The sequence below is a fragment of the Bicyclus anynana genome, chromosome 1 (genome assembly GCF_947172395.1).
Source record: "Bicyclus anynana chromosome 1, ilBicAnyn1.1, whole genome shotgun sequence".
NCBI lineage: Eukaryota > Metazoa > Arthropoda > Insecta > Lepidoptera > Nymphalidae > Bicyclus > Bicyclus anynana.
Genome location: NC_069083.1, coordinates 12,558,671 through 12,575,355, shown reverse-complemented (window position 1 = coordinate 12,575,355; position 16,685 = coordinate 12,558,671). Strand labels below are relative to the sequence as shown.

The following is a 16,685-nucleotide window of genomic DNA, read 5'->3' as shown; positions in this document are numbered from 1 at the left end:
CGAACACATCCAATACCAATCCGAAAAGGAGTAAGCTCAGACTAATTAGATAAAGACCTGCCTCGCAAGACATTATTTTTCTGTCAAAGTATATGATCAACGATCTTATGCGATTATAAACATTCTCTTTATAGAATCGATGTTTCATAGTTTACAATCGTGTCCGTCGGTTAAAAACCTCCGTAAAAATACCTTCTTGTGTAGTTAAATGGTGTAAAAACGAACAAAAACTGCTAGTTTAGTATAAGATATGTATGAAATCTAAGCTCGTTTTCCTTAGAAAATGGCAGAAAATGTTGTTCGTGAATTTGGGTGCGATACTAGTCCTTATGTATTTAGTCTGAGGGAGTAAGACAGGGAGATGTTATATCCCCGAAACTCTTTACTCATGCTCTCGAAGATGAGTTCAAGGTTTTGGACTGGAATGTCGGAGTGTCAACATAAACGAAGAATACATTTCATACTTGCGTTTTGCAGATGACATAGTAATATTAGCAAAATCGCTGCAAGATTTTGAGAAAATACTGACCGACTGCTCAATGAGCACGTCACCAAGATGCCTGTAATTGTCGATTATGCCAGCATCGATGTTGTTCAGGAATACCACTATCTCGGTCAAATGATACAACTAGTATATTTCGACAAGAAGGCTGACACAAGAATTCAGCTTGGTTGGGCAGCATTTGGGACACTGCGTCGGCGTAATACCCCAAAGCCTGAAGACAAAAGTCTTTAATGAGTGTGTCTTGCCTGTGATGACGTAGAGCGGAAACGTTCTGACGATTGGCCTTATCCACAAATTTAAATTCGCTCAGAAAGCTACGGAGAGGGCTATGTTAGGAGTCTCCCTGAAGGAAAACATTCGGAACGAGGAAATCCGTAGGAAAGAACGAAAATAATCGATGTAGCCCAAAAGGATTAGCAAACTGAAGTGGCAGTGTTCTTACCATATCTGTCGTAGAACAGATGGCCGCTGGAGCAGACGTGTTCAGAAGTGCAGACCTGTAAGTGGTCTGCACTTACAGGTCTGCACTTCTGAACACGTCACAGCCAGCGTAGTGTAGGACGCCCTCCAGCTAGACGGTCCGACGACATCAAGAAGTGGCTCAGGAAGGCAAAGAATTGTGTGTGGTGGCGCGCTCTCGGAAAGGCTGAGGCTGAGGCTTTTTGAGTGGTAAAAAAAATAAAAAAATGGGGTAATACATTTGTATATGTTATTTGAGTGAGGATGAATTTTTTGTTGACTATTCCATGGTGTTGGGTATCGCTGTCGATATTTTTGTATATTAAATAAGGGATTAAAGTCCTAACTTAATCTACGGAACAATACACTGCGCGTGGCCCACCGCACTTGGCCGGTTTTTTAAATTGTAAATAGCTTATCCTTAACTTTTAAATAATTAGTTTATATTTTGTTTTAATTAATAACAGTAAAAACTACTTACGTAATACGATACCTATTTTAATAAAAATAATGTAGCGCTTGCATTAATTAATACAGGAATTCTACGGCCTCTAAACTTCATATCTATAATATTAATTCTTCAAAATGCCAGCTGGTATTTATATATTTTTAGTTTAATGTGTTTTACAGAGTCTATTATAATGATTTCGCAATAATTACAACTAAAAAAATAATTTATCTAGTGGGATTGTTCCAAAAAAGTTTAAGATAGCTAACGTATGTCCCATATTAAAAAACGGTGACCCTGGTGATTTATCTAATTATAGACCCATCTCTCTTCTCTCAAGCGTATCCAAAATTGTTGAAAAAATCGTTAATAAAAGACTTTTAAGCTATTTAGAACTGAATGGTCTTCTTTCAACCAATCAATATGGATTTAGGGCTAATAGATCGACAGAGGATGCCGTCACAGAACTTACAGACTACGTAACTAAGAAACTGGATGGCGGAAACAAATGTATAGGCTTATTTCTCGATCTAGCTAAAGCGTTTGATACCATATCTCGGAAAATACTGATTGCTAAATTAGAGGCCCTCGGAATACGCGGTGTAACGCTACAATGGTTTCAATCTTATTTAACTGACCGCAAACAAAAAGTTACTATTGATGAGTTATCTAGTGATCAAACAGAAATTCACTTCGGAGTTCCTCAAGGTAGTGTGCTTGGCCCTACCTTATTTTTGACCTACATAAACGACCTCTGTGCACTTAGCCTTAATCAAGCACGATTGTTCAGCTTTGCGGACGACACTGCAATAATATTCCACGGTGATAGTTGGGATTCAGTAAGACATCTATGTCAACAAGGCTTACAGGATGTTTCTTCATGGCTTGGAGACCATCTTCTTACGCTTAATGGTAACAAAACCAAATTCATTGCTTTCAGAATGTCAACTCGAACGGATCCAAAAGAACAACTACATATTAAACTACACTCATGCAAATATAATCCTGATAAAACCTGTCAATGTCCTACACTGGAACATGTCAGAGACATAAAATATCTAGGAGTTATACTAGATGAAGGGTTGAGATGGGATAAACATATATACGCATTAAGTGGTAGATTAAGAAACCTCATATTCATATTTAAAAAACTTCGTAATGTGGCCAACGAAGAGGTTATTGGGCTTTTGTATGAGTCATTTTGCCAGTCCATTTTAAGCTATTGCCTGCCCGCCTGGGGGGGAGCCTGCAAAAGCTACTTCATGAAATTAGAGCGAGCCCAGCGAGCAGTTTTGAAAGCTGCCTACAAAAAGCCATTCCGATATCCAACTGATACTCTGTACCGCGAACTTGGTTATCTGCGTGTTAGACAACTTTACATCAAAAGTGTCGTTTTGAGGTTTCACAAAACGGCAGCTTTGACAGTAAACAAGCGCTTTCGTCTTCAAAGGTGGATATGTCCTGTGTTACGCACCCAGTTTGCACGTAAATCTTTCGCCTTCTCTGGACCATTCATATACACTAAAGTCAACAGAGCACTTAAAATCACACACGTGTCGAGGTATAAATGCAAACAACTATTAAATAAATGGTTTGAGGAAATTAATTATGAAGAAACCGAAAAATTGCTGAAATTAAATTAAACTTATTATTATTATTATTATTATAAAGGAAAGGCAAATCAAATCGCACCTACTTAACTACAGTCGTACATCAGTAACTATTTACGTAAAAAATTGGCGTAACCTAGAGTTTTACCGCCCTTCGCTCCCCTATTACTTTAAAGTTAAAATATTTTATTCAACAGTATTTACATACTACAATTTAGATATTGAAAACCATAATAAACTACTTCGCAATTGGAATACAATGCTTCAAGAGTAGGTACATCTTAGAGAAGGAATTGCCAATCGAGCGAGCCGAACGTTACTGTAGGCTTTGTAGTGGCATTATTTTTGTGCTAGATTTGGTTTAATTATTTTCTGAAGCGTGCGTTTTTAGATTTTCCTAATTTTACCTTCGTAATTTTTCCTAATTTTGGCATTCGAAAGGTTCGCCCCCTTTCGAATGCCGCTGAAGTCAGCCTTTGTCTGGAATGTAGAGTCAATCGTTATTGTTCCTATAGTAGTATTTACATGGTTCTACAGCGAAAACCTTCGATAGTCTGAAATAGCTTTTATTTGGCTACTGGTTAGGGTGATAATGTTAAACTCTTAAAATGACCACTATATCTTAATAACGTGCTCTTCGAGGCACGGGGGTGTGACTCCACTGAATTCCTAACAATTTTTACTAAAACATTTCTTTTTCATCATTCATCATTATCAACCCATATTCGGCTCACTGCTGAGCTCGAGTCTCCTCTCAGAATGAGAGAGGTTAGGCCCAATAGTCGGCCACGCTGCCCCAATGCGGATTGGCAGACTAGACACGCAGAGAATTAAAAAAATTCTCAGGTAGGCAGGTTTCCTCACGATGTTTTTCACTTTTTCCTTCACCGTTTGAGACACGTGATATTTATTTTCTTAAAATGCACACAACTGAAAAGTTAGAGGTGCATGCCTCGGATTTCATCCCTCCGGAATCGGAGGCAGAGGTCATATACACTGGGCTATCAAGGCTCTTTTCAAGAAAGAAAGTTTCTTAGAAGAAAGAAAAGCGTGACTCAGAAAAAGAGAGCTCGTGACTGGAAGCCACGTAGGCTTGCCACTGGCCCAATGTACTTGAATACTCGAAATGATTATTATTATCATTTATCGTTGATGGATAGGGTCGAATAACTGGTCGTTCAAGAAACGGAAGCTCAAACAAAGTGCTGACATGCTGAATAGTTATGTTACTTAACTTCGCATACATTAAAATCTACTATTCGGTTTATAAGTTGTATATAAGGACGCTCTTTTTCAAGAACGGTCATTTTGTTTAATTAATTTCCCCAAGTATGTTAGCGATGATTTTATTTTGCATTTTAAGTAAAATTAGACATTCGTATTTTTAACATACAATTTGTTTGAATTTGTTGTTATTTTCAAGTATTAGCTTATTAAAGTGGGTCTAATTGAAAGTGAAAATGTTGTTGTTCTTGGAGTGTTTTGTTGTTTTGTTGATGGCCCTTTATTGGGCTACCACATGTAACAAAGAATTCGATAAAATTCCTGGACCACCGGGATTCTTCCTACTTCATAATACTTTAGACTTTTTGATGGATCCAGGTTAGTTTATTTGCAATGTACACTTCTAATTCTATTCCGACAGATATTTTTTTAAGATTATTCGCAATATCTTTTAGACATTACAAATATTTCTTAGTACCCTGGAACAACGAGTAATTTATGCTATCGGGGCTTAGCTTTGAACAAAGTTGCCTTACTTTGATTCTTCAGTAAAATCCCTATTGTTACCTTATTTTACCATCTCTGTAAGTGAGTAGTTATCAACCAAAACGTTTATTAGAACATAGGCCAGGCGCTGTGAGGTATCGAGTCTGCATAATTCGAAGACCGCATTCTGTTTACAGTTTTAAACTCAGAAAAGCACGCAGATTACAATTCTGCATGTTGTCAGAAGGTTCATTCAACATTATCATCCGATGGACGTCCACTGCAGGACAAGGCCTTTTGTTTTGTTTGGAGGTTCATTGGTCCATTCTTTTGTCATACCTTTGGTGTCGAGTATATGGACGGATAGCCTAGTGGATATGACCTCTGCCTTCGATTCCGGAGGGCGTTGGTTCGAATCCGGTCCGGGGCATGCAGCTCCAACTTTTCAGTTGCGTCCATTTTAAGAAATTAAATATCACGTGTCTTAAACGGCGAAGGGAAAACATCGTGAGGATACAATGTGCATATCAATGAATTTTCTTAATTCTCTGCGTGTGTGAAGTCTGCCAATCCGCATTGGGCCAGCGTGGTGGACTATTGGCCTAACCCCACTCATTTTGAGAGGAGACGCGAGCTCAGCAGTGAGCTGAATAATGATAATGATGATGTGGATGGAACGAATGCTCTGTATTAGTTTTATTGCTTGCTTTATTAAGAATAGTCAATTTTTCATCATGAAATTATCACACTAATAGCCAATATATATTAAAAAAAAAAACAAGAGTGTCTATAATCGCGCTTATTTAAAATGTAAAATCTATTGAAGTAGAAAAATTACTGATTTACAAAATACATGTGTAATTTTTTCCTATTAAATATTATTTTATTCTTTATACATTCACAGTGATTTTAATTAAATTCGTAGTGGTCGTATTTTAATTACTAACATTTTTGTTTTTTGTTGAATTTCAGTTAAAATGTTCTACTACTTCAGAAAATTGTGTAACCAATACAAGAGACTGTTTAGATTAAAAATAGGTCCTGTGAAAGTTATTATTTTACATAATCCAGAAGACATAGAGGTACGATCTTATCAGTTATTTTAATTAATTAAAAACAAGTATTAATTGACTGTAGAGAACTTATATTTCATCATTTCATCATTCAAGGCCATGGCACTTGGCAGGCCCAAATAAGAAACTAGATATCATCATCAATCATCATTATCAGCCGATGGATGTCCATTGCTGGACATAGGCCTCTTGCGTGGACTTCGGAGCATATCGGTCTCGAACCGCCAGCATCCAGCGGTTCTCTGCAAACCGCTTGATGTCAAGTATTAGTATCACAGACCGGTGACAATCAAATTTTTTACTATGTAGAGTGATAAGATTAAGATTATTAAACACCTTGTGAAAATCAGCAGATGCGAAGATACACTATATTGCTATCAAAATATTTCATTTTATGTTCTTTTTGCGAGCTTCGTTATTCTTTACTAGAGGCCGAAATATATGCCTCACTATATTCAGTGATGTATATATACGCGTATTTTAACAAAAAGTTATTTTAAAAATCTCATTTCTCAGATTTTGATTTTTCGTTTTAAATTAATAAAACTAAAAAAATTAATGGGTAAACTTCTGCGTACGTACAAACATGCGCCCTGCTTCACGGCTGTGATCAAAAATATGCAATTTTCCAGCAATTAGTAGCAATGCATTAATGCGTTTTTTCATGTATAATGGATTATTATGAATTATTTCGCAGACCGTAGTCACCGGTACAACATACAATACCAAAGGATTTGTATATGACTTCATTGAACCATGGCTAAAAGAAGGGCTACTTACAAGCAAAGGTATTTATTTCAGTAACAAATCAATTTATTTAAATAGTGCTAATAACATTCCAAATTTTTCATTTTATTTAATTAAGACTTGCACAATACTGCATATTTAAGATACTATTTAAGATAGGTATGTTATGATTATAATTTTTTTTTTAAATTTTAGTTACTTCTTTCAGGTTCAAAATGGCATCAACGGCGAAAGTTGTTAACGCCTGCTTTTCATTTAAATGTACTTACAAACTTCAAATCAGCTATTGAAGAGAACTGTCAAAAATTTGTAGAAAATCTTAAAAGAGAAATTAGTAGTCCCAAAACAGATATTGCTCCATATGTGAATGATTTCGCTCTAAATTCTATATGTGGTAAGCATTGTGTTATAACAAACAACATGAATCATAAAGTTAAACTATTTATGATATGCAAAGAGGAGTGAGAAAACATATTAGATCGACGAGGATATGCTGTATAATTTATATCATTGCAATTTAGAAAGCTATCTACTAGCTAGTGGTATAGCATTTGATTACATTTGCAATGTTAAGTTACCGTGATTCTATTTAGTTTGAGATTTAATTAAAAAATTAAATATGTTTTGTTTTTTACAACGGTCGTAAAGAGGTTTCATTTTCAGAAACTGCAATGGGAACTAGACTAGACGAAGAAGACAACAGTTTTGGAAAAATGTACAAAAATGCTATTTATGAATTAGGACAGTTTGCTGTGTATCGAGCGCAAAGAATATGGATGTATCCAAATTTTATTTTTAAATTTACCAGTATAGGACAAAAACAAGAAAATATATTAAAAATATTGACTTCGTTCCGAGATCGAGTAATCGAAAATAGACGAAACTACTATAATAACGTTAACAATAACTTTGTTGAAGATCTCTACGACAAAGATAATAATGAAGTAGAGTTTGGTGGGAAAAAGAGAATGGCTTTGCTAGATCTACTTTTAAAAGCTGAAAAGGATGGTGTTATTGATGCAAAAGGAATAGGGGAAGAAGTTGATACATTCATGTTTGGAGTAAGTACCTATGTTAAAATAAAATAAAAAATTAAAAAGACACGATGTTTAAAACATAATAAATGACATACCTTAGCTTTAGGATATTAAATTATTACACTTCTTAAATATATATTACCTGTTTTAGGGTCACGACACATCGGCCAATACTCTACAGTTTACAATGATGTTATTGGCTAATAACGAATATGCACAGGTATAAACCTATAATAAAATAATAATTAATAATAGTGTCATGAAATTATCTGAATATTGTTAAGGTTTCTAAATAGGACCTGCGTAGTGATAAATAAGGTGTTAGTCAAAACAATATCTGAAATGTGTTATGTAGATATAATAGTTTATTAATTATGATTGATATACCTAAGTCCTTTTTTTACCGTGATTCTGATTATGTGGTTTGATAATTTAAAGTCAAAATAATTGTAATAATTATATACCCAATATGTAATTTCGCATCTACTTTTCGTTACAAGGAAAAGGTAGTGAAGGAATGCAATGATATATTTGGATCTTCGGATCGCTCTGCAACGATGGCAGATTTGGCGCAGATGAAGTATTTGGAGTGCTGTATCAAGGAAAGTTTAAGGCTTTTCCCGCCATTGCCTGTCATTACTAGGAAAAATGAAAATACATTTAAATTAGGTAAATGTTTTTATTTGTTTTTGTCGGTTCAAGTTCTGTTTTTTTGTATTTTTTTCTTTTCTTTTTGTCATATTTTTCTTTATCAAATAGCTTTATCATGGGTTTACCGACACTAACTTTTTGTTATACCCAAGTAAACGAGTATATTATGTTTTATATGTGTTAAATTTTTTAGGAAACTACGAAATACCTGCGGGGACAGAATGTGCCATTTTGATATTTGATTTGCACCGAAGTGCCGACCAGTTTATTGAACCTCACTCGTTCCAACCCGAAAGATTTCAGACAGAACCTACTTGGCATCCTTATGCATATATCCCTTTTAGTGCGGGACCCAGGCGCTGTATCGGTATGTATCATCAACATCACCATCATCATCATCATCATCATCATCATCGTCATTATTATTATCGTCATGGTCATCATAATCATCGTCATCGTCATCATCATCATTTTCTACGGTCTACTACAGCCAGCCTTTCCTCCTTATACGTATGTACGAGTGTATCCTACCACGTTGTTCTACTAGGGATGATTCGCTTATGTTACCACCTTATCCTACTAATATTATAAACGCGAAAGTTTATATGCATGTTGGTATAGATGTTTGTTTGGATGATTGATGATGCTCTTTAATACCGCAACTACTGAACCGATTTGTCTTTTATTTGGAATGGAAATAGATTTTACTCTGGATTAACCCATAGGCTACTTTTTATCCCGGAAAAAACCATGGTTCCCGAGAGATTTCTGAAAAACAAAATTTCACGCGGACGAAGCAAATAAACGGACGTGTCGTCTTGTCGTATGATATTCGACATGGGACGTTCGAGGAATCACGTTGTTTGATGCCCAGTTTTATGAGAATTTAGATGTTGGTTCGGAACTGTGTTAAAGATAAGCCAATCATTATGCTCTAGCAACATATTTCAAGAGCGTTTATATCCAATACAACTAAAATATCTTAACAATTTCAGGACAAAAATTTGCAATGATGGAACTCAAGCTGGCTTTATCAGCTGTGCTGCGTCGCTACAGACTGCTGCCCGTCACCAAACCAAATGACATCATCTTTGTTACGGACTACGTCCTACGAGTGAAGGAACCCATTTACGTGAAGTTAGAAGAACGATGTATATGAATTGGTACCTACTATCTACTCATAGATGATAAGATAATGTCAGTTTGGTGTTAATAACAAAAACTTAGCTCAAAGTGGCACCGTTTATCATTTGAGATTGAAATTTCCTTCGAGTAAATAAACAGGGGCGTAGCTACCACCGTATCATTCGTATCAACGATACGGGGACCCCCGTCTACTGGGGCCCCTTATGTGTAAAAAAAATAGTAAAGTGTAAATCACAATCTCACTGAATCTAGTGCTTCCCGAAAAAAAAAATAAAAAACTGCCTGTAGAGTTTCACTTCAGAAATGACAAAGTAAAAAAAACAATCTCTTTTTTTTCGGGTTAAGGTTAAGTCATATTGTCACACCGTGTACCAACGGTGACGTTGTATGATGTCGTTGATTTTAAGCAAGCATTTTTGTTTCATAAGTGAGAATTTTTACCCTTTGTTTGGGGACCCTAACTATTTTTGATACAGGGACGCTACGCTACTGTAAATAAACCTGTATAAAGATTAAGCATACAAGAGCAGTGCCAAATCTGTATGTTGGCGAAACTTTTGTATGCTCATTGCTTACTGTGGTATGTTGACACGTCTTAACCAATCGCTGCCCGCGAGTATTTTATCGAAAAGCCCGTCTGCGTTGAAGAAGCCGACAGTCAGGGAATACGGTTTTAATCTACCGTTGTGAGCCATTTAAAAAATCTTTATATTTCTCTATCGCGCGGAACATGATACTGTGCTCGCCTATTGCCCTTAGTTTACTTTATATTTTTTTACATATCACGTAACGGATACGATGGTCGACCGGTCGTCCATTTAGGAGTCAAGTGGCTAACATTGGTTGTGATTGGAACATATTGATTTAGATAAACACAAATCGATTTGTACCAGAGTTTCGGGGTGCCGTTTTTATTGGGAATCTCTTACAAATGTTCTAGTGTATCGATGAGTATACCTAATATCTATACAAGGCATTTTATGTGACTCAAAAGAGAATGCACTTACATAGAGAGAACTGACACGTAGGAGAAAGCGATAGCGTACATGACTTGGTGTACAGTTTTGCTTTACAAAATTGATAAATAATTAATTATATACTAAATATCATTATAATAAATTTGTTTAGATATTAGAAAAAAAAGAGCGAGGGACAGTGACTAGGTGACAGAGAGTGAGCGATAGAATTAAAAAAGGGCTGTGTGTTTGTATAAAAAATATATTACGTTATTAGGTATGATAGGTACTGATTACCTAATTGTTTGGACCTACCGATTATAGTTTTGTTATAAAAACAGAAATAAAACATTAACCACGAAAAGTCCGTATTTTAATTATTATTAACTAAGAACATATTTTGTAGAAATAATAATAGATAAATTCTTAAACATTTCTGAACGACATTTGGCTGGTGGGAGTCATAGGCCGTGGCTAGTTACCACCCTACCGACAAAGAGGTACTACCGCCAAGCGATTAAGCGAAACTTTTACTGTAGGGAGAAAACTGTAATTTAGAATGAGTATGTACATTAAAAATGTGAACAAAGTCGTAAAATAAAATCTTGAAAAATATTTCTTTTAGGGTACCTGCCCTACATGTAAAGTGGATGAATTTTGTTTGGGTCTTTGATATGAGAGGTCTTCTCCCACTATTTTTTGATTTAGGGGTCCATTTGTAAAATATTAAGAGCTAATTTTTGTTAGAGTGAAGACAGTGTCTACCAGCTAAACGGTTGTTTAAGGAATACGTGAAAAAAATTGCAGAAGCAGCATTTACAGGGAGTATTGCTCGGGAGTATTTTTCATAACTCTAGGGTTATTCTTTAAGGGAACTTAATTATATGTCCAAGGAACATGTGTTCTAAAACGAATATCTAACTATGTTTATTCTTCTATATTATCTATCTTAAATCTTTTTTTTTTAAGTATATTATACTCACGGTCTATTTAAGATAAGACAATGGTGACAATTGATGACTTGAATTTTTTGTAAACATTTTTAAGTATAAAGTTGCCCTTTATACTAAAACAATGCCCTTTTTTGTTCGAAATTTTGTTAATTTAGTATTTTATTATCATACCTAGTTACCTACAGCAAGTAAACTTTAACCCTACGGAGCATGATTTTTTCCAAGAAAGTAAAATATAATTACTCTGAATGTTGTTCAATAAAGTAGTTGCTTAAATGCTCAGCTGGTCAAAGAACCCACACACACGCAAGGGTTTCTGACGTCGATGGGACCACCCAATTATCTAGACCTTCGTCGTCGTCATTAACCCATTCGGCTCACTGCTGAGCTCGAGTCTCCTCTCAGGTCTCAGGGGTTAGGCCAATAGTCCACCACGCTGGCCCAATGCGGATTGGCAGACTTCACACACGCAGAGAATTAAGATAATTTTCTGGTATGCAGGTTTCCTCACGATGTTTTCCTTCACCGATTGAGGCACGTGATATTTAATTTATTAAACTGCACACAACTGAAAAGTTGGAGGTGCATGCCCCGGACCGAATTCGAACCCACACCCTCCGGAATCGGAGGCAGAGGTCATATCCACTAGGCTATCACGGCTCTCTAATCTAGACCTTAATTAAATATATTCTTAGTCTCAGCATTAGCTTCACTTGGGTCAAACGAGATGATCTTTATCGGCTTAGCCTGAGCCAATTTTGTATAAATAAAATCCAAGTTTGAATCTAACGTGCTCAAAGAAAATATATTGAACGCACAGTTCAATTAATAATTTAAAAGATTGCTTGTTTTGAAATTTTTCCTGTATGAGTCATTCAAAATAGTGTAATTAGACAATAGAAAATAAAACAGGCGTTATAATAATATATTAGATACCTATTACATCATTTAAGATATATTTAATAGGTATAAATACTATCGGAGGTTCACGTCTTCGTCCGTATGGCAAGCTTTTAAGCAAAATTATCCATTTAATCCTCCTTCAGCCGTGTTCCTCATATATGTGGGTCGTGACACTTGTACCCGTGAATTTCAGTTTTATTGTGTCACGCCATTGAGTTCTATCTTCGGCCACTCGGAGAGCGTTGTAGACTGTGGAGTCGAGCGTGGTGCGGATCTGATTAGACCAACGCATCGGGCTGCTGCCCGATGCGATGCTGTTTTTCGAGATTGAGATGAAGTACTCAAGGATTTTGCTTTAGGCAAATAGTAGAGAGCCTTGTTTTGACTGTGAGTTGGGTAAGTATAGATGCGTTTCTCCGAAATGTACTCGTAGTCCATGGGATCCGGAGCATTTTCCTCCAATACTACATTTCGAACGCGTCAATACGTTTGCTGTCTGCAGATCTCAAAGTCCAAGTCTCAAGCCGCATAAACGAAAATAGAGAAAACGAGTGTACGCACAAGTTTAAATTTGGTTTTTAGCGAAATTTTGTCTCTCCACGTTTTATGCAGCTCAGAGTAAAAGGCACTTCTTTTCCACATAAATTTTACCTGTGTCAAATATCACCGTTGCGTTCAACCGTACGTGCAATTTCCGTAAGAATGTACGGAAAGTTTTCGCTTCACGTATTAATATAATGATGTAATAATGGGTGAAATAATGACATAAAGTACGTTTTCAATGCCACTATTGGATGTGAGGTTAAATTATGGTTCTTTACATAATAGGTTCATCGCCTTAAATGCCAAGCATCGATATACAGTCAACTTATTTAACAATCGCTTCAAGTCATGCAAAGCAATGTAAAAAGACGGATATTTAGGGATATCCACCTATAAGCGCACTTTATGGTCTGTGGTTAAAAAGAGTGTGAATAAGTACAACTCCTACAAAAAGAAAGACGTGCTCTCAATACAATTATATAATTTTTTTCTTAAATAAATCCATCTACATACATAATATTATTATCGCGCCCTATTCCCGTAGTGCTAGGTAGTGACCACATCCTTCTACTTGCTGTTATCCTTGGATATTTTCCTTGCTTCTTTCATTCTTATCAATCCTTTCAAGTTTTTGGGATTTTTTTGACATAACCTTTATTTAGAATGTGTAGGTACGTTCTTTTTGGCGTTTGCCTACCATTCACCTTGGTCTTATAGTTTGTTTTCAGCGAAAGCCTGTCTGTCTCCTTTTATCAGTCTATTTTCAACTAAAACCACTGTGAGGCAACGCAACTCATCAAAATATTTTGAACTTAAGTTTCTTTCGATACCTACCGCAACATAATTAGAGATGGTTGAGTAGAATTAAACATTGTCCTAACTATTATTAACTAATATATATGTTAAACTCATAATAAAAATTCTACTTAAAATATTTTTACACTTTTTGTATTATTGTCCTTAACCTGCTTCTACATATAAGGAATAAAAATAATTAAATACTCATTAAGAAGTTAATTATTTTCCGCAAAGAATGGTCTGTTTCTATTCAAATAATAACCGACAAACTACGAGTCAAACTCTCGCACGTAGGGTTCCGCACCAGTATCAATAAAAACGGCAAAAAAATCACGTTTGGTATATGGTTGGATTTAATATATTTTACCCTTTGAATACGAACGCTAAAATTTCTTACAAAGTTTATTTTATCAAGAGTTATTTTATCAACACTTCATAATAGTCAAGTTCGTTTGGAGTACCTCTATTACCAATTCGAAAAATAAAAAAAAAACAAGCTTTTTTAAAACTTTAATAAAAACAGGTTTTCAGTAAAGTTAATACGGCTAAAAAAGCACCGTGTTTTCTAAAACTGTATGTATTAGAAAAAAAACGCGCAAAACAATGCCGTGTGAATCTAGCCTTAGTTCATGTTGAATTGCTTTCGATTTCAATTCAATATATATTTAAACTTAATTCAATATACAAACAAACACACTACCTTGCGTAGAAAGCAACAATATTTTTAATAACATAATAGTTATTAAATTAAATATTAATAAAATTGCAGAGGAAATAAGGTATCTAGTATTTATAATAATTATATTGTTAATTGAATGTATTAAAATAAATCCAGTGGCTAACAAGGATCCAATTATGACATTCGCATGTAAACTACTTACGCTAACGCGTGGAGAGGAGGCGAGTTGTAAGGCTATCTACAGTCTACCTTTCGCTTAGGATTTTGACAAAGCTTCTATTCTAATTAAACTATTATTATCTATATATTTTGTTCTATTACTTAGAATTTAGAGCATACAGTCTGAACTGAGAAAAAAACTTCAATCATCAAGCACACCAATATTTCCAGTTGGCACAATTATTATTAACCCTAGAGCTCTACACGGGGTGCTGGAGCAACCCACAAAATTATTTTTAAACTTTTGTAAAGAGCACAAAGAGCTTTGTGATCCCGTGTGATACTTTGAGATTATGTGCAAAGGATCGCCCAGGGATTGCGTGGCGATACTCGGACGGTATAGGCGCTTACATATCATCATAACAATATGTAACTGTAACAATATGTAACTGTAACAGTAACACCAGTAACAGTGTAACACTAATAAATACAGTAACAATGTATACTAGTAACAATGTTAGTAAATTAATAAATTTTTATTTTTACTTTCTTAAGACTATAAACTTGAATTTTTCATTTAAAATAAAAAAAAAATATATAAAGCACAACAACATTTGAATAGTATTATTTAAATGGCTTTATACGAAGGATTAAGGGAATAGTAGGGCTAATGACTAATGATCAACTAAATGATGGGAAAATACGGAACCCTACACTGAGCATGGCACCACACGCACTATATAGTCGACCAACTTAAAAAACGTAATTGGAAATCGAAAATTGCATACCAATTCCGTTGTTAATTAAAAAAATAAAGTAAGATAACTCAGAGTATGTTACAACTAGAAAGATGAAATTTGGTATGGGTATGTATCAGTGGCGAAGGGTGGAATTTAGATGAAGGTAAGCCGTCCCAAAGCTTGGACATATGTTTTCTGTACCCAAAGTAAAGGAAATTCATATAGCGTGATACAAACTCCGGTTTCTCATATATTTAAGTAATATACATGAATTTTAAAGGTAACCCGGCGGGAATTGGCTTCCACGAACTCTTCGCCGCTGGTATGTATGTATATTAATAATGTCTGAAGTGGTCAAAAGAAAATTAGAAAATAAAATTTTGGGGTTCCTTCCCTACATACAAAGTGAGGATGAATTTTTATCGTCTATCCCATGGTGTGGAGTATCGTTATCGGTATTTTTGTGCATTATATAAGAGATTTAAGTGCTAACTTAATCTACGGAACTCTACACTGCGCGTGGCTCCACACGCGCTTGGCCAGTCATTTTTAATTTACCTACATGTAATCTCAGTTGATGAAATTTCTTGACCATGTTTATCAATTAAGTAGACATTTCTCATATTCGTAATTTCATAATAATATTTTAATAGTACCATAAAGAACATAGAAAACGCTAAGCTAACGCTTTTTATTAATTCCATGCAGTACCCTAGACAAAATACGCAAAGTTCATTACTTAATGTTTTCAAGCTTTTAGAAGTCACAGCTAAGTTATCAATTATAAAAAATCACACTACATGTAAAAAATCAAGTAGCTGCGTTGATGGCCCAGTGGTAAGCCTATGTGGTGGCGGATCACGAGATTCTAGGCTTTTCTTTTTTCTAAGAAATTTTCTGAAAAATTCTGATCTGGGAAGTTGGTACACTGCCGTGAATAGGTGCATGAGAAATTGTGTACGTTACGTTGTCTGTCCTGCCTCCGTATTCTGTAAAGTTACAGAATACGAATGCGCTGTGACATCGTTCGTTTCCATGGCAACTTCGTTGTTAGTGACTTAGTGACATTTTAATTTTGGCATCCTTTAAAGGTTATATACCCATATAAGATGCCAAAATTAAGTTAAGTTCAAATTCGAATTAGACTTGTTACAGTCCAACTGTTCATTGACGAGCGTAACATAGCGGAATCGCACCTCTGGTTATTATCATAACATCTGATGCTGAAAGATAGGGTTAAACATTATCACCTTAAGCGTACCAACCCTCATTGAAGTAGCGTGGTAGTTCTAAGCTTTATCCCCAGTCCTTTAAGGAGGGTATAGGGGATATCCTGACTCTGTAATGGGCTATTAAAAGAGTCTGATAATGATAATAATGACAAATACTTATAGTTTTTTGGCTCCTTTCAGTCCGTTTCTCATCAACGTAAAAAACAATTGCCTCAATACAAATGAGGCACTACTAAAAGTAACAATAAAAAAAATAAACATAAATCTTCTGCCATCGTTGATATTATGCCCTTCAAAATATTCCATCTTAAATAACAATGTATGCGATCTGCTTTT

At 35.3% G+C, this 16,685-nt stretch overlaps 1 protein-coding gene across 1 annotated transcript; it reads left to right on the top strand.

Annotated features, from left to right (window-relative positions):
- The first annotated feature begins 4,482 nt into the window (after positions 1-4,482).
- Positions 4,483-9,399, top strand: LOC112042998 (cytochrome P450 4C1). The gene is made up of 9 exons (XM_052881899.1): positions 4,483-4,624; positions 5,705-5,814; positions 6,503-6,593; positions 6,761-6,946; positions 7,216-7,613; positions 7,741-7,809; positions 8,090-8,246; positions 8,434-8,607; positions 9,236-9,399. Exons 1-9 carry the CDS (start codon positions 4,483-4,485, stop codon positions 9,397-9,399), a joined length of 1,491 nt encoding a protein of 496 aa, XP_052737859.1.
- Positions 9,400-16,685: the final 7,286 nt, after the last annotated feature.

Coding starts and splice junctions, on each gene's coding strand:
- LOC112042998 (XM_052881899.1), top strand. CDS start 4,483: ATGTTGTTGTTCTTGGAGTGTTTTGTTGTTTTGTTGATGGCCCTTTAT. Junction 6,947..7,215: donor CGCTCTAAATTCTATATGTG/GTAAGCATTGTG, acceptor TTTCATTTTCAG/AAACTGCAATGGGAACTAGA. Junction 8,608..9,235: donor GGGACCCAGGCGCTGTATCG/GTATGTATCATC, acceptor TAACAATTTCAG/GACAAAAATTTGCAATGATG.